This window comes from Mustelus asterias, chromosome 11, assembly GCF_964213995.1.
Source record: "Mustelus asterias chromosome 11, sMusAst1.hap1.1, whole genome shotgun sequence".
In the NCBI taxonomy this organism is placed as follows: domain Eukaryota; kingdom Metazoa; phylum Chordata; class Chondrichthyes; order Carcharhiniformes; family Triakidae; genus Mustelus; species Mustelus asterias.
In genome coordinates, this window is record NC_135811.1 from 13,202,575 (window position 1) to 13,229,457 (window position 26,883).

Below are 26,883 nucleotides of genomic sequence, written 5' to 3' on the forward strand. Positions count from 1 at the left end.
TATGTCTGTTTAATCTACATATATATTTAAAGCATTATCTCTGAAATAGATATAAAATCTCATGCTGTTTCTGCAGCTGAGATAATTTTCAAAATGAATGCAGTATTATAGCAAGCCACATCTATAAAGATAAAAATGAAACTTTTTTGTTGAAATATTGATCTGGGTTCAGTAGTAACTATTTAATACCTTTTTATATTCATGTTAATAGAAATTAAATGCCTAGAAATGAGTTAAAACCTCTGCAAGAGGCAAAAAGGATTGATGAAAATCAGTCATCAGGTTTTATCAACATACCTACTTGTTGGGCTACCAGCACTGGTTATGCTCCCAGGGGAAGCCTGACCAAGCATAGACATGAGCACCAGAAGTGGTCCTTGGTTATGTTTCAGAGGTGGTTATGAAGTAGGCTACCCTGTTGCTGGGGTAGTATTATTATTACTGCAGGCCCCAAAATTGGCTCAATGCCAACAGATTTCGACAAAAGGATCCCTTTTCAGATGTCAAACCCCTAATTGACTGATACAAGTGCCTGTTTTAGGTCTAAAAAAAGGGAGCTATGGACTTGGGAGAGGGACTAATGCCAAAGCAGAATTGTGCACAGATTGTCCCACTGCTAAATCGGTGAGCTTTGCCTCCATTTTAACAACCTGGACCAGGCACAACGCAGATCATTTTATGCCGCAACATTCACCAGCACTTTCATCTTTTTTAAACCATGGAAATAACAATAAAAGATATCTGTAAATATTTTTAAAGGATTAAGGAAAATCTTTTTAGTTCTCATTAGAACCTGTTCCAGGGCTATAAAGAATTTCAGATACTAAATATGAAGGCTATTATCTTAAAAAATAAGTTTCAATAAAATTCAATTTTAAAGAATGCAACAGAACTACCTATGTAAACTTCAACTCATTTGTAATATTTCCTGTACACCAGTTAGGTAGATAACAACTGTAACATTTATTTACATATAACCATTACATAGAGGGCTGCAGCCTCATGGTTGTCAGTCAGCTTCCAAGAAAGTTCTGGAACAGAAACCCAAGCTCACCAGGGTGATCCCCTACAGAGCTCCCCAATTGGTTCCTTGGGACATGTGATCTTTACTCTATCGACGGATCCTTAAAGGGACAATCATCACTTCCCTCTGCCTCCATGTCCTCTTATACAAATGTCAATATTCAATTTACACAGTCGAAGATAATTAAACATTAAGTACATTCAATTAGAAATTAAGAGGGTGATTCTCCCAGCCCACTGCTTTTGTAGCACAGTGGGCCGGGAGACTTGCACCAGAAATCAGCACAGAGCGGCATAATTTATTTAAATTCCCATTTTAATACAATTTAAATCCAATTAGCGGGCCCGGGACTGAAGCCTCCGGGCCCACTAGCGACTCCCCCCCACCCCAGAAGGAGTGGTTCACTCCAGCGAGGTTTAGTATAGCTCCCCACATGCAGAGAGCTAGTGGCCTGACCCCGCTGGATTGAAGGGGGCCATCGAGGCCACCTAGAGGGTTGGGGGCCAGGGTAGTGATGTCCCCTGCACATTGCCAACCTGGCCCCCTGGCACTGCCCAAAGGGCAAAATGCCAATGCCCAGGGGACACCTTGGCACTGCCCATCTGCCATTAGGCAGTGCCAAGGGGGTGGGACCAAATGGGGGCAGGGCCTGATGGAGGGCGATCGGTGGGAGTGGGTGGTCCCACTGCCACTCTGCAGTCGGTGGTGACAAAGGGAGGGAGGCCAGTGATTGGGGCCAGCCATCGTGGGGGGCGGGGGGGGGGGGGGGGGGGGGGTCAGCCTGCTTAAGTGGGGGGGAGAGTCAGGACTGTGGGGGGGGAGGGGTTGAGGCTGCTGGTGAGGGGTGGGGGTGGGATCTGGAGATCAGGGCTGCCCGGGGATTGGGGGGAGATCGAGGCGGGCCAGGGGGCTGAGGTCGAGGCTGGCCCGGACATGTTTGGGGGGGTTAGTGATCGGGCCTTGGTAGGGTCGCCCAGGCGGCGATGTGGGAGTTGCAGGGTTGGCCAGCAAGCAAGCTGGCCAGTGATCGGGAGGCCGGCAATGCAGGGCCACTACGCATGCGCCGATCTCGGTGCTGACAGATCAACACATACACAATGACCCGCTCGGTGCTATGCTGCCAGCCTCTCCAGTGGGAATAGGCCCCACCCCCTGAATTTCAGCTGAGGTACTCTGCAGTGCAGAGTGTGGGAGATTCATTTTGATACTCCTGCTGAAAAAACAAGCATGATTTACTCCAGTTTTTACACAAATTCAACACAAATCGCCCCCTAAGTCTTTCAGGGGATATCTGAATCCTTGTGGAGCAGTGTAACTCCATTGTCTGGGGCACTTCAACAGGATTGCTGTCAGCCGAAAACACAATGATGGGCACCTCTTCAAGCACAAGGGGATCAGTTCTATCTCGTTTCCATGGAGATATTGGTTGTGCCTGCCACAGGTCAACCAGGTATTTCAGTGCTTGGATAGTCAGCCACGTTCCCAGATGGCAATATATCTCCTGAAGACAGTACTAGTTGCTGGGCAACTCTTGCTCCCTCAAATGGTCTACATGTTTCCGGATGATCCTTCCTTCTATGCCCAGTTGATAAGACACGGGTCCAGTTTTAGAACAAAGAAAAGTGTAGCACGGGAACAGGCCCTTCGGCTCTCCATGCCTGTGCCGATCATGATGCCCTAACTGAACTAAAAATAAAACCTTCTCCCCTTATTCGGTCCATATCCCTCTATTCCCTCCCTATTCATGTACCCACCCAGATGTCTCTTAAATATTGCTAATGTGCATGCTTCCACCACCTCTGGCAGCGTGTTCCAGTCACCCATCTGCATGAAAAACTTCCCCTGCACTTTCCCCCTTAAACTTTCCCCCTCTCACCTTAAACCTGTGCCCCCTTGTAATTAACACTTCCACCTTCGGAAAAAGCATCTGACTATCCAGCCTGTTTATGCCTCTCATAATTTTGTAGATCTTTTGGATGCAACGATTCCAGGGACTTACTTCCAAAATTCCTCACAGACATGGCTTGATTCATTGAAAATGACCGTATTGACTTACATGAATCAAGGTTTGTCTTCTAACTTCTTTGGCTGGCTTCAACCCTTCCTGGCAAATTTGGAAACATGAGGCTCAGTCTCGTCCTGAGACGACGGTTCATTAACTGCTGATAAGACTCCTGTTGTTGCATGTGGAGGTGGTCCTGTAGCCCAGAAGGAATTGCTTCTTTTGGCCAGGCTAAAGGCTTGGATGGCTCACTCAGCTAGTCCATTGGATACTTGGTGGTAAGGTGCAGTCCTAATGTGCTTGATACCATTAAGGGCAGTGAAGTTCTGAAACTTAGCACTGGTCCATTATCATGGCTGGATTGTTACCACCGTTCACGCCAGTGGGATTTTCCCATCCCACTGCAGTTAACGGAGATTTGGCTGGGTGCCAAATGCTCCAGCTTTGCTGCAGCAGGAGAGTGACGTGAATGGTTGATAAGATCATGCCCTATGACTTCAAGTATTCCCTGGGTGGAAAAACATTGGCGTAATTTCTCAACTGTAGTGCATGATGTCGGAGGCTTTACCTCAAACATTCCACCCACAAGGAGCAAAAGTATGGATGGGGGGACGGCGGGGGGAGTCTTATCAAAAAATGGCAGCGTTGTTTCCGGTGAGAAACACACCAGTTTTCTCTCCAGATCTTACAACACTCTGGGCCCGATTTTACTATCGTGTTACGCCCGTTTTCGGGCATGAAAACTTGATAAAGTCGGGCGAGTGGCACGATCCGCGCCCGCCTCCACGTCGGTTCTCCCTTTACCAAGGCCTGAAAATGGCCGTGATCGCATGCATTTAAATTGACTTAATGAGCTGCACACCCAACCTTACCGGCACTTCCCTCTTTACCACCATGTTTGCCCATCCAGATGCGAAACAGACATGCTCTACAAAAGTCCGATTTGGGCGCTCTAGCTAGTGAGGGGGTAAGTGCCGAGCATCCAATGGCTCTCTGCTTGAGATCGGCGGGGTGGGGGGGGGGGGGGGCGATGGCTCTCTGCATGAGATCGGTGAGGAGGGAGGGGGGATCCGCTGCCATTCTGCCTGTGATCATTGAGGGGGAAGGGGGGCGTCCACTGCCACTCTGCCTGAGATCAGTGGGGGGGAAGGGGAGTTCACTGCCACTCTGCCTGAGATCAGTGGGTGGGGGGGGGGGGGGGGAGGGGCGTCCACTGCCACTCTGCCTGAGATCAATGGGGGGAAAGGGGGAAGGAGCCGCGATCGGTCTGGGTGGCAGGTGGGTGGGGGGATAAGGGAGTCAATAATGTTGTGAGGTTGGGGCAATGTCTGTGAGGGCCAGGGAGAGGCATTATCCAGCCTGGGAGCGATGTGACGGGGAGCTGCATTCTATCATTTTTTTTGTCTGCTCATGCGCAGCTGAAGGCACTGATCGGAGCTGCAGGATTTTGGGCGCTTTAAACCCCACCCAAAGGCTTATTCAGTGCGATTCGGAATTGCTGATATTTTTTCCGGCAGAGAACATGTGGGGGCACCTCAGAACGGGTCTAAAAGTCAGATCTGAAACACTCCCAGTTTCAAGTCCCCCCAGCACTAAGAATCAAAATGCTAAAATAGGGCCCTCAGAAAATCAAGGGGGCGTGTTTCGCCCAATCACGCAGGGGGCAGGCCTCAACATACTGTCAAAACCCGGCTGCACTGAGATCGGGGCACCATGTTTAAAGGATGCCCTGATAAACAGGAATAAACCTCCCCCACAGCCCACCGCTGAGGTCTCAGGTGCTCTCCACTCCATCCAGGATCAGAATCAGGCACTTCACTGCCACCCTCCCCTCCCCACCCATGATCATCAACCCCTTCCACCCTTCTTCCTGATCATCAGCCCCTTCCGCACACCCACCTTTACAGTCAGAGCCAGCACCCACCCATTGCACCTGCCATCCTCAGCAGCCATCACCAGCATCCCCTGCTCCTCCATCTGCTCCCAGCTCAGAACCAAATCCTAATGAATTCACCCCCCCACTCTGCACCATAAGGCTCCCACTGGGGCCTGCCCCTTGACAGAGATTGGCACTGCTAGGTTGGCACTACCAGGTTGGCATGGACAGGATGCCAACCTGGCAGTGGCACTTGTGCCAAGGGCAGTGCCAGGGGACAGTGCCAGGTCATTGACTGGCCATGTCCCTTTCTCCCAGAGCGACCCCCCATGACAAGTTCACGTCTAGGGTAGTAAACTGTTGAATATCTAGTGAGGGGGTGAGTCTCGGAGGGAGTGCTCACTAATGACTTGCTAATGTATTAAAATGAGCCTCCTGGTCCTGCAGCATGTTTCAAGCTATTCCATCGGCGAGGGGCCTAGAAGATCGGAACTCGGAAACTTGCCAGCACGAACCGTGCTTTCCAGATTTTGAACGCCTCTAACTTTAGGCACGGGAGGAGAGGGGATGTAATTTAAACAAATGTTGCATCCCAGTTACATTATTTAACATTTTAACTGCAGGTCCCACTGTCTCTGGTTCACCAGCAACAATTTAAAGCTCTGGGCCCAGATAAATATTCTTCCTGTTTCCACAAGGACAGCTTGGGCGTCATCTGATTTAGGGCTTCCCCCACTCCTTGATCGCCAATCACCAGAACTTGCACTTGCTAGCTGGGAATGTTCCCATGTGCATAGTCACCACCTGCTCTTCAACTCCACCAGTTTTGACTCTTGCCCACCCAAGGTAAAATAATTCATGTTGGCTTCAGCTGGGAGTCAGAGTCAGAGTTTGTAGATTAGGCCCACACATGAAAATCTCTTGGCCTTGTGGTCCAGAAGGGTGGAGATTACACTTACTTTGGACCCTCCATGATGACTGCCCCATGTTTAAAATTAGCCCTTTGAATTAATTGACTGCTTCAGTTCATCATCGCTAACTACAAAGTATGGAAGATAGCGATAATTTACATTTTTCCTGTGTTAATTTTATTCAAAGCAAAGCCCTTGTCACCTGATAATACACCATCATTCAAAATATTTCAGCCAATTTGCTTACTCTAATTACTCATTTCACACATTTTTCATCACTCTTGTACAACTCTCCCACCTGCTCTGTTTTTCAGAATATCATATGCTTCCAGTTCATAAGGCATCACCATGCTGTCAAACCTGCCCAGGTCGGTTGGTCCAATGATGGCCCTTTAGGAACAAGACAGATGAAATGAAACAATGCTTTACCAAAACAAAATATAAGTAAATGCTCCATAGAACCATAGAATCCTTACAGTGTAGAAGGAGGCCATTCGGCCCATCGAGTCTGCAGTGACTCTCCGAAAGAGTATTTGCTGTGAGGCGGGAGTGCTAACTACTGTGCCACCGTGCCCAGGGTTTTGTTACATTGTGGTGAAAATCCTATAAATGGCTGGAAATTCTGAAACCCACCCCTGAACAAGGCATTTGCTAATTTCGCAAGGGTAGGATAAGATTGGGTTAGCATTTGGGCATTCATGGACTACGGAGGTAGCCAGTCTTTTAAATGACCAGCTGTATCCACTGCAGTGGATTTTTGATAGGCCAGGAGTGTGAAACCTAATTTGTGTAGATTAGGCCAGGTGAGAGGAGGTCTAAACTTGCTGGATTCATTTGGATAGACAGGGTATCTCATTGGAGAGGTAAGGTATCCATTTGAATATGGTCGCAGGATACCTTTGGGAGAGGTAAGGCATCCTTTGGAAGAGATCAAGCAGCCTTTGGGGGAGGTAAGGTGTATTTTGGGATTGTTAAAAGTAAACATGATTGTGCATAAAAAATACATAAATCCATTGGAAATGTTGAAGCTGTCAAGGAACTATCATGCTGTCAATGAACTGTCAAAGCTGTCAAAAGAATACTAGGTGAGTTGGCATTGAAGGCAAAGGGGTGGTAGGTGGAGAGCATGGGTTGGCATGAGTTGTACTAAGTTGGCTGAGGGACTATAAATGGCCGTGGCTGGTATAAGAATTATGAGTGACCATGAGGGTGGCCAGAGGGGCACGGGTTGGCACAGGGGATAAGGGGCTATGGGGGTAACTGGTAGACATGAGCTGATATAGGTTGGCATGGATAGCGCATGGATAGTGTGTTTGGCGGGGCGAGGGTTGTTTTTTGTTTTAATCTTTTTAAAAATAACTTAAACAGAGTGCCAAAGCACAGAAGCAGCCTTCTGCCCATCTAGCCTCCATATCCGGCAGAGTTTGCACTCATCTGGGGATGACAGGCCTGACTTCTAATCTAGCCCGCTCCCAGAATGAAAATTCCAACTGGAGTGGAACCAACCTGGGAGTGGAAATCTCGGCCTCAGACTCTTATTGAGATGCAGCTGCTTTTTTAATAAACAGAGAGTATAAGGAGCCATGAATAATAATGAATGAATATTATTAGATCAGATTTCCCACATGGATTAGATGGTAGTTTCAAACATGTTTGTGAGATCATCTGAAATTTAGGATGAGGTTTGCTACTTATAATTGCTCTAAGTTATCAATTCACTAATGGATTTTCAACTCAAACACAAACAGAAATGTGGAGACAGACAAGCATTTAATTTAAAAAATCCTCCTTTGACACCATCAGAGTTCCTGAGAGATTCCAGGTTCAGAATGCCTGTTTGGGATGACAGAAGACAGGTTTCCTGGGCTGCAGGTTTCTCTGGGTTGGATTTTAGCCTCACCCATTGGCAGGTTTGAAGGTGGGAAGGGCATGTAAAATCCAGCTGTCGGCCTTCCCGCTACCTACCCGTCCACCCCACCCTACCTTAACCTCTGAAGCAGTTGGGAAGCTGCCTGATCCCCCACCTGGCCTTGGGCTGATTGAGATCTTTTGTGGCTAATGAACGGCGTCAATCAGTGCTCTATAAAATGGTATCTTAATTGTACAACACAAAGCTACTGGCTAAAGGCTCATTCGCATTGAAGAAAATAATGAAAGCACTTTGCTTAAACAATGATAGCCTACTAGATTTTATCTTTTTTTTCAAAAAACACTTGTTCAGTTTAATATTTTGTAAGGCACTATAGGGAGGTTTCTGTATCTAAAGTTATCCGGAATGCAGTATCAAGGTTAAAACATTTTCTTTAATAAGATGACAATTTCAATGCAAGACTAGACTAATACAAAGAAGCTTTTTGTAAAGCTGGTCTCATGGGAATTATACACAACTGTAATTACCGCAGTGTTTTCATAAATTGGTTTTTATTTTTTTCACAAAGGACACATGTCTAATTAACTCTTGATGACTATTTTTTCAAAAGATTCAAGACTAATAATTTTCATGTTTATGCAAATACAGCTTATTTAAAATAAGCCATTAGGTGGGGCACATTGAGATGAGAACTGTTTAAATATTTGATACAGCTACAAATTAGTGGAAGAATTTACTCATAATAATTTACTCACACTTGTGTTAGTAGTAGCACTTTTGCCTGAATCATAAGGTTGTGGGATCTATCTCCACTCCAGAGACTTGTGCACAGAATCTCGGGGGGAGGAGGCGATATTTTGGGCCCTTCCCGCCAATATGATCTTCGGGTCCCACCAAAGACGATCCAATGACAGGTTCTCTGGTGGAGGGTCAGGTGAGCAAAGCAAATGGCTGTTGACTTTGGCAGGACCAGAAGATCATACCGGCGGCCAATGATGAGCTGCCTCTACCACCGCAAACCCACCAGGGGTGAATCTAAGCCGAGGCTGACACTCCTAAGGGAGTGCTGCACTGTTGGAAGCATTATCTTTTGGATGAAACATGACCCAAGGCCCTCACCTTCCCTCTTAGATATGAGTAAAAGGTTCCATGTACTATTTGAAGAAGAGCAATGGGGTTTCCCCTCCCCACTCCATCTCCTGACCAACATTTATCCCTCAATCACCACTAAGACAAATTTGGTTATCATGTCTCCCTGCATTACTAGAATAAATATACCACCATAATTCTTTGCTGTGAAAAACTTTGGAACATCCTAAGGTTTTGAAAGATTCTCTGTCAACACAAGTTCCTTCCTTCCTTAAAGTGTCTTCTGCACCAACCTGCAAAAGCCATTCTCCTCTTTGGTCAAAATGACCACAAGGATATCATTATCTTAATTTATTATGATGTTAAATGTAAATATACAAACAAACTTAAACCCCCTTGGAACAAAATGGTAATTACTGAATTTGTAAAATTAAACCTTTTGACATTTACAAAGTGTAATTTCTTCTCAGGTACAAGAAAAGCTATTCACACAATTCAAATGTAAGAACATAACTGAAAACAGACCACATATGCTATGCAACATCGAACGTTTCTAGAAAATCATCATAAATATTGTGGAAGTTTCCTTCTACCAATCTCTGAATAGCTGTTACATTTGTGTGTTTCACCCACACAAATAGATACATTAGTGGGTACATATCCATATACCCACGAGATATATTAGTGCTCCTCTGGAACTTACGAGAGATGTTTAAGTATTTCCTGATCCACATCTTCACCTTGCCTCACATTTCACCATTCTGCACTATGAGATCACATCCTGAAGGCTTGCACACTTACCCGAATACCAGTGGGCAGACACATTTCCACAGGCCACCTCTCATCTGTTCCCGGCAGGAAGTTGGCAAGCAGCATGCATTGAGGCCTACTGGTTACATTTTGCCAAAGGTGGGTGGGCAGGAATCTAGCCACAACTTGTAAGTTCCTGCTGGAAACCTGCTGAGTTCTCAACTACTGTGAGTTCACTACCTCAGTTATAGTGAGAGAAGATGGTCAGACACCAGGCACTTTCACATTGCAAGAGGAACAAATACAATGATTAGTACTCTGGTTTGTGCAGCTCCTAGCAGCCAGTTATAGAATTTTCTTCGCCATTGTATGATGTATAGTGTGGGGAGACAGAAGGAGGGATAAGGGAAGGCTTGCATTTATGAAATATCTTGGTCAGAAACAGTGCAAATTGCTTCACATACTATTACTATAAAGTGCAGCAACTGTTGTCATGCCGGCAACTGAAGGAGAAGGAAGAAAATCTATTTCCTATCCTATAACAATGGAGATTGAAGTCACTGTAACATTATAGCACTGCAATTTTACATTAACAAAATTATATCCCTCAGTTATAATGACTGTAATCACCCATAATCATATGTGAAATTGTGAGTGTAAATCTTATCCAACCACTACCTGGAATGATGACACACTGCTGCATCAGCACACTGTTATATTCTATATAATCAGTTATTATCACTAATTTACAAACGTTTCAGCAATTAAACATAGAGACATTTGTATGTGTTCAGTTTACAATGGTTCGCCTTTTTGCAAGCAAATAATTATTTAATATTGTTGTCCTGTATTAACTATAATAGTGGCATTACAATGTTGCAGAATTAATGGGACACAATCGTACATGACAGTATTATTCTTACCGGATCTCTCTCAATATTAGTAGTTTCTCTGGTTTATCTAATATAGAAAGTAGTGGCCGCACCAGGTCTTCCACTCCACCACCTAAAACAAACTACAAACAAAACTGACATTCAAATTGTAATTAAAACACAAAATATTCATCCAATAATATAACTACAAGGTTATATAGCATCGATAGAAATTAAACATACAAACACATACTAACATAGGAGGAGGAGGAGACCACTCGGCTCCTCAAGCCTGCTCTGCCATTCAATAAGATCACGGTTGACCTGATTGTAACATCAACATGACATTCCTGCCTTTCCCTATAACCTTTCACCTCCTTGTTAATCTAGAATCTATCTTGCTCTGCCTTAAAAATATTCAAAGATTTTGTTTCCACTGCCTTTGGAGGAAGAGTTCCAGAGACTCATGATCCTCTGAGAGAAAAAGATTCTCATTATCTCCGTCTCAAATGAGCGACCCCTTATTTTTAAACAGTGACCCCGATTCTAAATTCTCTGACAAGAGGAAACTTCCACTCCACATCCACCCTATCAATACCTCTCAGGATCTTAAAGGTTTGATCAAGTCCCCTCTTACTCCAATAAACTCGTATGGATACAATTCCTACCTCTCTGATCTTTCCTCACAAGTCAATCCATCCATTTCTGGTATTAATCTAGTAAATCTAGTCTGAACTGCTTCCAATGCATTTACATCTTTCCATAGATAAGAAGATCAGTATTGTACACAATGTTCCAGATGCGGTCTCACCAGTGCCCTGTACAAATGAAGCATAACTTCCCTACTTTTGTAATCAATTTCCCTCACAATAAATGATAGCATTTTATTGATTCATGCACCAGGACACCCAGATCCCTCTGCATCTCAGAGCTCTGCAGTCTCTCAACCATTCAGATAATAAGCTTCTCTTTTATTTTTCCTTCTAAAATGGACCATGTCACATTTTTCCACATCATATTCCATTTGACTGATTTTTGCCCACTTGCTTTTGCTATCTGTGTCCTTTTGTAGCCTCGTTACATCTTCTTCAAAATTTACTTTCTTACTTATCTTTGAGTTATCAAATTTTGCAACCATACCTTCAGTCCCTTTATCCAAGTCATTTTTAATAAATTGTAAAAAGTTGAGGCTCCAGCACTGATCCCTGTGGCACACCACTCATCACATCCTGCTGACTAGAAAAAGACCTATTTATGCCAATTCGGTTTCCTGTTCGCTAGCTAATCTTCAATCCATGCCAATATGTTACAGCCAATACCATGAGTTGTTACTTTACACAATAACCATTGATGTGGCACCTAATCAGTTGCCTTTTGGAACTCTAAGTATAGTACATTCACCGGTTCCCCTTTATCCACAGCATGTTACTCCTTCAAAGAACTCCAGTAAATTGGTTAAACGTGATTTCCCTTTCACAAAACCATGTTGACTTGCCCGATGGCCTTGAGGTTTTCTAAGCTCTCTGCTATGACATCTTTAAAAATAGTTTCTAACATTTTCCCTATGACGGACATTGGACTAACTGGCCTGCTGTCTCCTGCTTTCTCTCTGTCTCCCTTTTTGAATAAATAAGTTACATTTGCTATCTTCCAATCTAATGGAACCTCCGCTGAATCTAGGGCATTTTAGAAAATTAAAACCAATCCCAGAATCATAGAATCCCTACAGCGCAGATGGAGGCCATTCAGCCCATTGAGTCTGCCCCAGCTCTCTAACATTTTACCCAGGCCCCCACCCTATCCCCGTAACCCTGCATATTTACCCCATTAATCCCCCTAACCTATATATCCTGGGACACTAAGGGCCAATTTAGCATGTTTAATTCACCTAACCTGCACAACCTTGAACTGGGGGGAAACTGGAGCTCCCGGAGGAAACCCACGCAGACACGGGGAGAATGTGCAAACTCCACACAGATAGTCACCCAAGGCTGGAATCGAACCCAGGGCCCTGGTGCTGTGAGGCAGCAGTGCTAACCACCGTGCCACTGTGCAGCCCCTAAATGCATCAACTACATCATTAGTCACTTATTTCAAGACCTTAGGGCGAAGTCCATCTGGACCAGGGGATTTCTTAGCCCACAGACCCAACAATTAACTTAATACCACTTCGCTGGTAATTTTCCTGAGTTCCTCCCTCACTTCTATTTCCTGGTTTACAGCTATTTCTGGGATGTTACTTGTGTCTTCCATAGTGAAGACCGATGTAAAATAACTGTTTAATTCAGCTGCCATAGCCCAGTTTTCCATTATCAGTACCACAGATGCACTTTCTACATGACTACTGCTCACTTTGTTAAACTCTTTTCTTATTTAAATATCTATAGAAACTCTTACTCTTCATCTTTACATTACCCGCTAGCTTTCTGGTATTTGGGACAGAAAACAGGAGAAATAATTTTTACAAAGAAGACCTTAAGGCTGCAGAATGCACTAATTAGGTTAGCAGTTGAAACAAAACCTTTATCCATCAATTTTCTCAGCTGCTCTGCCACTATAACTTGGCTGGAAGTGCAGCTGAAATCCAGTTTATGTGTGTAAACGGGGTCGCCACTTCACTTCCAACTAAGTTCTGGCAGTGAAGCAAGAACAACTCTGGAATGTCAGTCTCATGTCAGCAATCACAAATAGGGTTAGATCGGTGATTCAAGGAAATTGAATAAAAGGATACGGAAACTTGGTAGGTACCTGGGATTTGGGCTTCTGCTCAAATTCAGGTCAAATAGCAACACAAACTAGTTGGCCCAGATGGCCTGTTTCTGTGTTGCAATTTCTGTGTATTTTTATGGAGCAATGCTTGAAATAATATTTTACTGCCATCTAGTGGAAGATTAAATATTAAGTGAGCAGGTAAATATTTTACTTAACATTTTAAACAACCGTTTCTCTGTGGTGCATTAAGCATAGAAAGATACAACCCTTTACAAAATGTGTTTCTGATTTTTGCTACTCCCCTGTCCTCAGAACAAATTACTTGGAATGACTCAAGGAGTCCAACTGGAAAGGAACATGGTTTATTACACAATGCAAAGTAATACTACTACCGTGGTGTACACACACTAGTCCTTGCCTGGGACTATTCAGCAGGCCCAGTCTTGGGCCTGCCTTATAAAAGGCTCAGGTAATGAGTTCCAGATGGACAAGCCACTGCCTGTTACCAGGGGAACTCATACTCAACAAGCCCCACAGGGAGATCTATCAGTGATTCCCATGGACTTGTGGGGGTTATCACTATATTCCAGGGTGCTCTTTGGAGGGAAGGGTAGATTAAATATTTGTTTCTGCTTTTAGCAGAATATATATGCTATTACAAAAGTATATTTCATTACAGATAGATACCATAACATGAATGTATTTTCCTTTAAAAATAGTGATTTCTTTTCAGTAATTTACTCAACAGTGCAATGCTACATTACAATTTTCCACTCAAGAGAGTTGTGGATGAATACAATGAATACATTTAAGACGGAGATCCATAGCCTTTTGGACACTGTACTAAGCTGATTATGGATGTCTTGTGATGGAGTATTCCCTACCTCTGTGCCAGAACCTCTGGGACTTGATGGCCAAGAAAAGTGCGTTCAAATTGTGAACGAATAGGTTGTGTAAACTTGTAAATCCTTCCAACATAGATCAATGGTAGGTGATTAGAGTGGGAGATTCCTGATCCAGGCATATGATAGAAAGAAAACTGAAGCCACTGCCAGCATTAACCATAGCTTCAGACTATAACATAAGTGTAAAAGTGCATCTTGCCACAGCAGCTTGGCCTCCTTTGGTGGCCAGTGCAGATTAGATTGATGCCAATGGTTCAATCCCTGTTCTGGCTGGGTGGACTTGGGACGTGCCACTTCGCCCCACACATGGTGAAGGTTGTGGCTTTGTGGGTTGGACTTGCCTTCAGGAGAGAACTGATGAAGAACAGCAACTTAACCAAATGATATAGGGTATAAACGCCATGATTGTTGTAAATGTTAGAGCAGATAGGATGGGCTGAATGGTCTATTCCTGCTCATATTTCCTATGGTCTCATTACTGATGTTATACTTGCGATTGAGCAGAATGTTTGTTTCTGTAGTCGGTGTTTGTAGTGAATGAAAATACTATATGAGGGAAATACCTGCTTACAGTGACGTAAAACTGCATTTACTTCATCTTGATTCAGGAGTTTCCTGGCAATGTCTTCAATCACAGCTAGGGCATGGCTATACGATTCTGTTGTTGAGAAGCCAGGCTGATCTTTTTGAGAGCCCAAGATATTAAAGCGATTACTTCTTTCTTTATCTTAAATCAAAGGTGAGCAGAAAAATCAAAATTGCATTCATTATTTTACTGATAAAGAAAGAGACCACAGTTGAAAGAAAAACAGGTACTAGAATCATTCAATAATGACTTGAATGGAACCATGCTGTACATTTAATCAATATAATTATTGATACCTAGTGAAAAAAACACAATGACAAGTAACGCCGTTAAAATACACACAAAGATTCTCGTCAAGTAAAGCAATTGTTGTTCAAAAGACTTTTTAAAAGACGCAGTGAGAACTGAAATCCAATATTTTCAAAATCATTATTAAATAATGGAGATAAACAGATTTTCATGTTGCTGCAAGTGCTTTTGCATTTTCCAGTTCAAACAATAATAAAAAATAGAAGATTTCAGTAGTTGAAGCATTCAAAAACACGGTATGTTTTGCATGAAAATAAAAGTAGGAACAACTCAAAACTGTCTTCAAATACCAAGCATTCTCAGGCAGGCAGAATGCAAATATTTACCCCGCTTATGACTTCTGATGACAAATTTTGGAACAGCAGTTACTGTAATAGAAAGAATGGTGAATAACACAGCTCTCTTTTTACAAGTGTACATTAACTCACTAAGAACAATCACTGGCATTGCTACTTTCCAGCAGTTGGTCTTAATATTTATGAAGACAAATTCTGAGAGCAGGCCTCTCAGTATTTCTAATATAAGGTCATAATTTATTTTAATACAAGTTTAAAAGTATTTTCTCATGGATTTCAGAGATAAAGGGCAGGATTCTCCAATCTTGTGTGTTCAGGGATGGCACGTGGGCGGCACGGAGGCATAGTCATTAGTACTGCGGCTCACAGTGCCGGGGAACTGGGTTCAATTCCTGGCTTGGGTCACTGTCTGTGCAGAGTCTGCATGTTCTCCCCGTGTCTGCGTGGGTTTTTTCTGGGTGCTCTGGTTTCCTCCCACAGTCCGAAAGACATGCTGGTTAGGTGCATTGTCCATGTTAAATTCTCCCTCCGTGTACCCTTACAGGTGCCAGAGTGTGGCGAATAGGGGAATTTCACAGTGACAGCATTGCAGTGTTAGTGTAAGCCTACTTGTGACACGAATAAATAAACTTCTAAAACTTTGCCCCCCCACTGTCAGTGAGAATGAAGAATTTGGCACTCAGCCAAAACTCAATTCACTGCAGCGGCACAAGAGAATCCCGGCCGCGGAAGACGCCAGGGGTTTTTAGCAATAGTCATTGGGGATTCTCTACAAAGTACTATATATATATATTATACTCGTGTAAAAGTTGAGTTTCTGAAACTAAGGTTTCAGCCAAAAGGCTCGGATTCTCCAGTCCCACTGCTGTGAATGGGGATTTGGTTGGCCAAATTCTCTGTTCTCACTGGCAGCAGTAGTGGGGCACGCGAGAGCGGAGAATTCCAGCCTATATCATTGTTCCTTTACTGCCACTAGGTCAAGATCCTAGAATTCCCTTCTGAACAGCACTATGGGTTGATCAACAACACATGGACTGCAGCGGTTCAACACGACAGCTCACCACCATCTCCTCAAAGGCAAGTAGTAATTAAAGTTAAAGTTTATTTATTAGTCACAAGTAAGGCTTACATCAACACTGGAATTAAGTTACTGTGAAATTCCCCCAGACGCCACACTCTGGCACCTGTTCGGTGCCGTGAAGCAGCAGTGCTAACCACTATGCCACCGCGCCGCCCCAAGTGGTTAGCACTGCTGCCTCACAGCACCAGGGACTTGGGTTCAATTACCGGCTTGAGTCATTGCCTGTGCGGAGCTTGCACGTTCTCCCTGTGTCTGCGTGGGTTTCCTCCGGATGCTCCGGTTTCCTCCCACAGTCCAAAAGACGTGCTGGTTAGGTGCATTGGCCATGCTAAATTCTCCCTCAGTGTATCTGAACAGATGCTGGAGTGTGGCGACTAGGGGATTTTCGTAGTAACTTCATTGCAGTGTTAATGTAAAAGTGTTACCTGCGAATAATAAATAAACTTCACTTTGATGGATAATGAATGCTGGCCTAATCAGCGGTGCCCACGACCAATGAACAGATAAACAGTAAAAAAAAAGAACAACTTCCAGGAGACAGACATTAATTTGTGTCCATAAAATTCATCAAATTCATCAAAAACAATAGCCAGTTATACAAATATATTAGATTTCTCCCTGTTCTTTACTCTCCTCTGTCATCATATTGTTGGCGTGGGCGGATGGGTAGGAGTTAACAGGCTGTTTTTTAAACTCAAGTGGTTAATAAACAACAAGGGAAGTTTTAGGACAGAATTTGCCCTCAGCATTTTGGGGCACCCCACAACTCCCTCCCACTGCCCTTTGTTCCTTCCCCACTGGCCAACAAACATGTGTCTCCTGCCCAGCTCACCTCCCTCCCTAGGCTGCCTGTTTCCACCTTCCACCCGGCTTTAAAAGAAAGTGATTCGGCTCCGGGATCCATTAAAGTTCTGCATAGGCCTGCTTGCAGTCCCAATAATACCCATGACTGAGTTCTGCCCCGCTGGGACTGCTATAGCACGATGGCTAATCTGATGGGCTGGTAGCTCTCGATGACAGGACCTCCTCCCACTGAGGGGTGGAGGTCCCACTCTCAGCCAGTTTAACCTGCCGGCAATGTGTTATGGCTCAGGGTGGGCTTTATTTTAGGCACATCAGCTGATGGCCGACTCGTGAGTGCAATATGTCCCCCCAACCCCGCTGAAATCCAGCCCTTGGAAAATATTAAGATCGCTCGCAATTTAGGCATTGAACAAACAAAATTAACAATAAACAAAGGCCTATAGAAAACTGGAATCTCCAGATGAAAGTGCCAAAGTGCTAGGATTTTTAAAGCTGGGAATAATTTCCATTGATATTTAGCTGAGTTACCAGCAAGTTCATTGAAAGTAGAGAGAAGAGATTCCAGTTGTCTTCTATTATTAGGTCTTCAGTACACTATTATTTCTGATTCACATGTAAAATAAATTATCTCATCACAAAGTGCTTTACAAACAATGAACTGCTCTGAACTGTAGCTATTACTGTTAGGTGGACAAACTATGCACTCAGTTTGAAAGCTGTGAAGTCCAACAAACAACAATGATATAAATGACCAATTACTTCGCTTTTTTTTGTACTAGCTGTGAGAGGAATGTTGAATAGGAGACCAGTATAATTTCCTGGCCTCCTTCAAATAGGAATCATTCAACCAACAGTCAATGCCTTGATTTAATACCTCATTTTAAGAATGAGTAACAAGTCTCAAGTCATACATCACCCCTGTGCTTGTCAACCTACAATGGCTCCCAATCTGACAACATTTTTCAAAATTCGCATCGTGGTTTTCAAATTCTTCCGCTGCCGCATACCTCAGTATCTCTGGATACTTCATCAGACCTTACATTGCTCCATCATTTTTGGCTGGATACCAAGGCCCTAATCTCCTGTATTCTCTACCTGTTAAGCTTTTTGAAAACCTCACCTTCTGTCGTAATGTAGGAGGTCTTGTGGCCTGGGGGTAGCTTCCCTGCCTCTAGGATCGAGTCCCATCCCTGGACTTGATGGCCAAGGAAAGTGCATTCATAAAACGGCCAACAGGTTGAGTATCAACATTCAAAATCCTCCTAACACACGCCAATGGCAGACAGTCAGAGCTGAAGCCACTCCTGGTCAGCCATACTTGATGCAGGGTTGTGCTCCCTAAAGCTACAAGCCTCTGGTGACAGGCTAGTGACGTGTTTCAGAAAAAAGCTTACTATGAGAACTAACAAAAGTCTGCCTTGTGCATCATTTGGTGTGGGAAGAGAAACAACAACAGTCTGTCCTAATGTCTCCTTATGTGGCTTGTTGTCAAAATTTCATCTGATAATGCTCCTGTGAAATGTCTTGGGACGTTTCACTATATTAAAGGAACTTTATAAATTCAATTTGTTGTTGATACTCTCTCTTGCAATGAACACTCCTTCAGTACTGCACTGGGGTATCAGTTTAGGCTGTAATTGTTTCAAGGCCGCTGTGGGTCTTCAACCCACACCTTCCTGACTGAGTGATGAAAATGCTACAATTGACTCAAGCCAGGCAACATATGATGGTATTTCAGTTTGAAGTTTGGGAAAGTTTAAAATCAGTCTCATCCAGCCTGAAGGAGGTAATCACAAGTTTCAGCCTGTGAAAGCCTGAAAAGAAGTGGGTAGTCAGCAGTGCCGGATTTAGACTTGGTGAGGCCCTAAGCTATATAAAGCTTGGAGACCCTTTGTTAAAAAGTTACATCAAAAGGTCTCACAAAGGTGCGTACCAAAACAGGACCTTAGGTCGCCACAAAAAAATTGAAAACATAATTATGCCTTTTAATTATTTAATAGCAAGGTATTTAAAGTGAAAAATAAAAATTATTTTCAAATGAATGCATTTACTGATTACATATTTATCATTTGGCTGGCTTGATCCCTCTCATAGATTTTGGTAATTTTGGTAATTTTTTGAGTTGCTCTTCAAGCTGGTGCTTTCTTTTTCTTTTCTGGTATCCGCTCTTAAATGTTCTCTTCATTGTAAACCTTCTGAAATTTTGTGAGGCCCCTGCGGATTGTGAGGCCCTAAACTGCAGCTTGTTTAGCTTCTGCCTAAATCCGACACTGGTAGTCAGGTAGAGTGATAATTACATCCTTTGTATACTGGAATGTTTAAGAGTAATGTCACTTAGCTTAATTACCCATCTCAAGAAACTAGAATATGCAGGAAGGAATTTACTACTCTGAGGGGAAAATAACTACATGATTAACTAAAACAAGTCTCAAAATGTGTGCATATGATTTGCCGACAGAAGAAATAGTTGCACTGTGCGCCAGTATATTCTTTGCTCTTTTTAATTGTCATATTCATTAATAGGGGAGGCAATGGCCTAGCGGTATTATCGCTGGACTATTAATCCAGAAACTCAGCTAATATTCTAGGAATCCGGGTTCGACTCTTGCCACGGCAGATGGTGGAAATTGAATTCAATAAAAAATATCTGGAATTAAGAATCATTGACCATAAAACCATTGCGATTGTTGGAAAAACCCATCTGCGTCACAAATCCCCTTTGGGGAAGAAAATCTGCCGTGCTTACCTGGTCTAGCCTACATGTGACTCCAGAGCCACAGCAATGTGGTTGACTCTCAACAAAGGCAACAAGGGATGGACAATAAATTCTGGCCAGCCAGTGACACCCATGTCCCACGAATGCATTTAAAAAAAAATTATTATTGGGCATTTGATTTGCACCCAAGAAATTTAAAATATAGCTACTGAATGAAAAGACTATTACCAAGAGTTCTGTTAAGGCTTTTAGCAACGTATTTTAAACATGTAAATTAGTCTTTTCAAAACTATTTCAAGATTTCCACGTGTTATGTAGGTTAGGGCGTGGCCCCTTTAAGGGAATGGGTCAAGTGACCCTGGGTGTAGGATGATCTGCCCGGGAACTGCCGTGAGAGGGTAGTTGTTGTTTGGAGTGTGGAGTGAGTAAAACTGCAATAAATACCTGTGTTTCCTGACCCCAAACTGTTCTTGAGGATACCCCTCAGTAATAAAGAATTTAACGCCATGCTTTAAATTTGTTTAAATACATGCTCAACTTTTCATCAAAATGTGTTTTGAAACAAGAATTGCTGGGAATAAAATGAGCTCAAAAAGGATGGTAAACTTTGTTGAGGATGGCAGTGCTAAAACAAGAACAAAGATGAATTTAATCGCACAGACATCAAATTTGGGCAATCCACTTGATTTCTTTTCCAAATATTGCAGTATGTAATACCCAAAATATTTTAACAAAATTATATAAGTAGCTTTTTGAATTTTCAAATATGTGTGGGAAATAGTAAGTTAATTTCCAAAAGCAAGAATAACCTGAGAACTGAGCATGGACCATACTTAGAAATTCAAATTAAGTGGGAGGGAATCGAACTTCAGGATGAAACAAATTCCCACCAAGATTCCATCTCTTCCTGGCCACTTGGAGATATTCTTGGAGCTAATGGCTGGTCGTTTCAGCCTGCCCCATTTTACAATGTTGTCAGTGTTGGAGATGGTACAAGTCGCATATTTACTTTGCACTGAAGCTATTGACAGAGGAATATTTGCCTTTCTGTTTCAATGACCACATTTCATAAAGCTATATTTTCTGTCAAGATATAATGCCATGTTGCTTCCTCAGTGAAACCTCATTAATTTTTTCTTACCTTTTTCTGGTTCTGAGCGAGATGGAGATTTGGACCTGAGTTTTTCTTTTGGGTTTTGTTCACTTGATGGCCTGCCAGATCGAACACTTCTAAAAAACATGTTCATAAATGTTTTGGAGCGCTCCAACTTTGTTCCTTCCGCAGAATTCTTTTGCTTCTTTTTCTTTTTCTTCTTGTCCTCTAGGAAAGTGAGTTAAAGAAGAGGAAAATTGAGACCTAGGATCTACAGCTATTGCTGCAAAATTATGAAAATGTCCTCTCCATACAGAGTTTCTTTCGGTCATTGGGAGCACAGATTGGAGAATTGGCCAAGGGGGTTATTAGCATACCAATTCATACAGTTCTCTCAACCTTTTGGGCGTTAAAATTAGTAACTGGACAATCAGGTCTTCCATTGCCTCAGCCTGTGATGCTTGAAAGACCAGGGCTGAATATTGCAATTTCAAGGCTTATATTGTATTTAAGGGAGGCAATGGTATTATCGTTAGACTATTAATCCAGAAACTCAGCTAGTGTTCTGGGGATGCGGGTTCGAAACCCACCATGGCAGATGGTGGAATTAGAATTCAATTTTTAAAAATCTGGAATTAAGAATCTACTGATAACCATAAAAGAATTGTCAGAAAAACCTATCTGGTTCACTAATGTCCTTTAGGGAAGGAAATCTGCCGCCCTTACCCGGTCTGGCCTACATTTGTGTTGATAGCCAAACAGAGCCCAACCCTGTCATTAACTTTTAAATAGTGAAACTGCAAAAAGCATCAAATGCCAATTTTCTACTTTTAGACAATTATTTTGGCCAACTATACCTTTAACTTTCTCTTTTCCATTTATAACAGTACAATAAGTGGCCTTGTTGTTACTGATTTCCAACGGCATCAGTAAAAGTATGAATTCCCTTAGTAGAAACCATGGATGACTTTTGATGGAAAAATATTGATCTTTAATACTCTAGACATTGTGTGTTAAACCCCCTATTCTTGTAGCTGGAAAAAGTTATGCACTTGTTTTTCAAGAAATTGTAATAACTCCACGGAGGCGAAAGTCCCGTCACTAAGTTACTTTATTTACTCCACACATCTGTACACAGCCAGCTCTCCAGTTGCTCCCTGCTGAATGCAGGCAGGGAGTCTGACACACCTGCTTTAAATAGGGAGCATGAGGCTCCCTGATTTAACCATCGATTAGGACTCATCAGGTACCTCTTTTTGTGTACCAACCAATTATACAAAATCAAATTTACTTAGGGAAGACTCATCAGGTATGTCTTTTGATACCAACCAAATAAACGAATTCAAATTAACTTAGGGACAAATTAAAAGGGGCAGCTCCCCAAAGGGAAGGGGGAACAGCCCGAACCAAAAGCAAAAGAGACTCATCAGGTACTTCATACTCTATCTAGCAAGCCACCCTCATTAGCCTGGCTGAAGTCATCACAGAAATTAAAAATTAAACAAGTTAAATGAGTGTTCGACTGCATTCCCTTTTTTGGAAAGCAGATAGGATTAATGAGTTTGGATAAAGTCATTCACAATTGAAAGTAGCAAGTATCACCAGAATTAGATCTGAGCATGGCCAATTCTTAAGTATTCACATGGTTTTTAGTTTGAAACTTTTTTACTGATTTGAATTAAAGATTTCTATCAACTAATTTTCAGAGTAACATTATTGTCATAAACTTTGATGTTTTTGCATATTTGCACATTGCCTATTAGAACATTTAAAGAAAGAGGTACTTTAAAAGCATTTATGTCGCAGCATTTTAAACCTTTGTTTCAATTCCACCTCTGGGTGGCCGTGTTCAGCATTCAAGTCACGCAACCCATCAATACTTGGTGAAGCCAATGATCCTACAAGCAATCCAAATTTGGCAACCTCAGGCTTCAAGAATCCTGGTATTGAGGAGGGTCACGTGATGTAAGCATGGAATGGCTGCATTTTCATGAGCTCTGGCACTACTCATTTTTTAATCCTTTTTTTACCCTGATGCAAGACCCATAATTATTTGATCCTGATGTTCCTGGAAGATCCTGGCTGAATCTTGTTGACAGAGAGCCAAGTTAAGTCAAGAAAATCCTCGTTTGATTGCGGCTGTGGGAGATGACCAGGATGGAGCACAGTTTGTTGTGGCAGATTCGCTGATGAGCGGGCCTGCGCTTCGGCAATGCCGTAGGCATCGAGATGATGGCTGTCATTGTGAGTGAAGTTGTGGATGACAGTCTCAGCTCCACAGCAAAGATTATTGATGTTCATATTGATTGGGTGGCATGGTGGTATAGTGGTTAGCACTGCTGCCTCACAGCGCCAAGGACCAGGGTTGAATTCCAGTCTTGGGTGAATGTGTGGAGTTTGCACGTTCTCCTCATGTCTGCGTAGGTTTCCTTTGGGTGCTATGGTTTCCTCCTACATCCAAAGATGTGCAGGTAAGGTGGATTGGCTATGCTAAATTGTCCCTTAATATCCCAATATGTGTAGGTTAGGGGGATTAGCGGGGTAAATGCATGGGGTTACGGGGTATGTCTGGGGTGGAATTGGGTAGGATGTTCTAACGGAGAGCCGGTGCAGGCTCGATGGACCAAATGGCTTCATTCTGTACTGTAGAGATTCCATGAACTGCAAGATACCTTAAGGAGAATGGGTGAAGCAGAGAAGAGAACTCTATCAGTCATGAGGGCAGTTTCCTCGGTGGGAGCTCACCTTCAGTCTTTGGAAATCCTGCTGCATGGTATGTTGAACATCTTGGTTGATTAGAGAGATGAGGTTAGAGAAGGACTATCCATGTGCCCGGTCTTATGTTGTCTTGTCTTCTGTGTTTGTCAAGAAGAGCTGTCGGCGGCCGGATGCAATGGGTCTTCTCCACCCACCAGGGCCTAGGTTTCTCTTTACCAGGGCTTCAGGACGACAACACGGCAGAGGTGCAAGGCTTTCAGTGAAACTCCGCATGGATCCTGGATGTTGATTGACGATCCTGTCATGGCTTTGGCCTTTTCAAGCTCCATGGATGGTTATATTATCATGCAGCTCATCATTAATCCTGAACTTTGTTCCCTTTTGATTTTACTCCTGATTTTGTGATATTGTCTTTTATCCTGACATGGGTGTATGATATATGAACATAGAAGCATTTGTCACCTGTTATCCTGTTAGACTGCGAAAATCAGAGTTCGGTAATTCTGAACTGTACCTCTTGTAATTATATCCTTGTGTTGATCTTGTACTGTCCTTTTATCATATTAATGGGGGCAATTCTGTAACTGAGCTCTGAAGTGAATTTCGCCAGTTATCCTGTTTTGAGTAATCTTAATCCTTGAATGTATCACCTGTAATTTTATCACTTAATTGATCCTGCTACGTGATTTATCACATTGATAGGGGCAATCCTGTGAGTGAACATGATGGTGAATTTTTGCTTGTTATCCTGATATCCTGGTGAACCCAGGGATACCTATTTAGCATAGCTGTGTGATTTTTAACCCTTTTCTCATTTTATAAACCTGGCCTACACAGTGGTGGACTTTTTCACCTGATATCCTTTATTACAATTATGGTTAAGATGAGCAGCGCCATTGCAGGGAGCTGAGTAAGTAGTTTAATATGAAGATAGTGGGTAAGGCCTTACAAGTCCTTATAGCCAGTGAGGAAAACTCCCCTGAAACCTATGCACTGGAAACCTACCACCTACCACGGAGGTTCCCAGAACGGAAATCTCCGTTGGCCTCCGGCGGGATTTTACGATCTCACCCAAGCGAAGCCATAAAATCCCATCCATGGTTGTCAATATTGTTTGTATTTCAGTTGCTTTGGGATTATAGAATATTTTGGGATTAAGAAATCCTTGCTTATTTCCTATGAAGATGCAGACAGGAAATGTAAAGATACTTTTTTGTGGTTAGTGTCTCTGGTGTTATTTGGGTGGGGGAATTATGTACTGGAGCATGCCCGGGCATGGTTGGCTAATTCTTGGATATCAAACCTTATTAGATTGGTCTTCTACTTTGATTGGCTGCACAGGTAGTGACAGTGATTACTGGAATGTCCCAACTATGTTGGGCGGCGTGGGTTTTAGTCAAAAATAAAAAATGTGGTTTGCACACCTAGATTCAAATGGTTGGCTAATTCTTGGACATCAAACCTTATTAGATTGGTCTTCTACTTTGATTGGCTGCACGGGTAGTGACAGTGATTACTGGAATGTCCCAACTATGTTAGGCATTGTGGGTTTTAGTCAAAAATTAAAAATGTGGTTTGCACACCTAGATTCAAATAGCAACAACAAATTTATTCTCGCAGGTCTGGCCTGTACAGAATACAAACGTAAAGTAAAACAGCATTCATCATGTGCAACACCCTAATGACATCACCATCAAATCATATGATCAGCTCTTAAAGCAATCTGCAACTACTTACATATATAACATCCCTCCCCCTTTACTTCTGTAGTCATGACAACAAATTACTATGATGTTATACATAGAACCAATAATGCTCTAGACACAGACCTATGGATCATAGATCATTATATACAGTCAATAAGAAAGTTAATCAGGAGGATGTCTATTCCACTTTGGTTGTATGCATCATTTTGAAATTTGGCTGCCCTTGACCTTAGATGTATGATTTGGAACTTCAGTAGATACTTTTTCTCTTGGAACTAATTCTGCATCATTCTCACTCGACATAGCAGCAGAGACACAATCATCAGACAACGCAGATTCAACTACGTCTTCCGTAGTAGTATTCACAACACTAGGGACTAAAGAAGTTGATACCTCTGGAGATGATTCTGGGAAATTATTTTGAGATGACAACAATTGGTCAACATGGCATCACCAAACTAGTTCATTTTCTGTTTGGATCATATAAGAAATTGGACCTGTTTGAGCTGGTACACGTTTCTCACTCACGGCACAATTGCAGGTTAACACTTGAACTCCTTGTTGAAATGAATGTTGTTTTGCTCTCACTTCTCGTCTAGTAACTTGAGATTGTTGTTGACTCTCTACTATCTCTGAGGTCTCTGGAGGTAATAACAAATCAAACTGATTGAGGAAATGTTTGAGTCGATAAGAGGATATTGTGTTCCAAATTGGAACTAACAGAGATCGATTAGCAGTTAAGAATTGCATCCTGTCATGTTTAAGTAATTCAATTGGTAAAGATAAGCTAGTTAAACTAGGATAAAAAAGAGCAAAGAAGATTACAGCACAGGAACAGGCCCTTCGGCCCTCCAAGCCTGCACCAACCAAGCTGCCTGACTGAACTAAAACCCCCTACCCCTACCCTTCCGGGGACCATATTCCTCTATTCCCATCCTATTCATGTCTTTGTCTAGACGCCCTTTAAAACTCATCTGCTTCCACTACCTCCCACGGCAGCGAGCACCAGGCACCCACCACCCTCTGTGTAAAAAACTTGCCTCGTACATCTCCTTTAAACCTTGCCCCTCGCATCTTAAACCTATGCCCCCTGGAATTGACTCTTCCACCTGCATTGCTAAATAAAATATCTGGAATTAAGAATCTACTGATGACCATGAAACCATTGTCGATTGTCAGAAAAACCCATCCGGTCACTAATGTCCTTTAGGGAAGAATATCTGCATTCCTTACCTGGTCTGGCCTACATGTGACTCTCGAGCCACAGCAATGTGGTTGACTCTCAACTACCCTATCGCAACTAGGGATGGGCAATAAATGCTGGCCAGCCAGCGACCCCCATTATTGCAAATGAATTTTAAAAAGTTTGTTTTGATAAACGCTTCCTAGTGTGTCAATAGAATCACACCTGGAGTAAAACAACTTATCCTCACACTAATGCCAAAATAGAAGAACTATTAGGATCTAGTTGGGCTTCATAACATATTTTAGGGTTTCTGATCCGTACTTTAACAAGCTTTTGTTGGTAGTGGAACCAGTATCAACCTCCCTCCTAACAGGTTG

The 26,883-nt window shown here is 42.7% G+C and overlaps 1 protein-coding gene across 1 annotated transcript in view; it reads right to left on the bottom strand.

Moving 5' to 3' along the window:
- Positions 1–26,883, bottom strand: part of pdzd7a (PDZ domain containing 7a) — a 98,342-nt gene that overhangs the window by 32,922 nt on the left and 38,537 nt on the right. Inside the window, exons 9-12 of the mRNA XM_078224347.1 lie at positions 20,945–21,124; positions 14,575–14,738; positions 10,446–10,537; positions 6,112–6,203 (exon numbers count right to left, since the gene is read on the bottom strand). Coding sequence (XP_078080473.1) covers positions 6,112–6,203; positions 10,446–10,537; positions 14,575–14,738; positions 20,945–21,124 — 528 coding nt within the window. The remainder of the gene's footprint in view (positions 1–6,111; positions 6,204–10,445; positions 10,538–14,574; positions 14,739–20,944; positions 21,125–26,883) is intronic.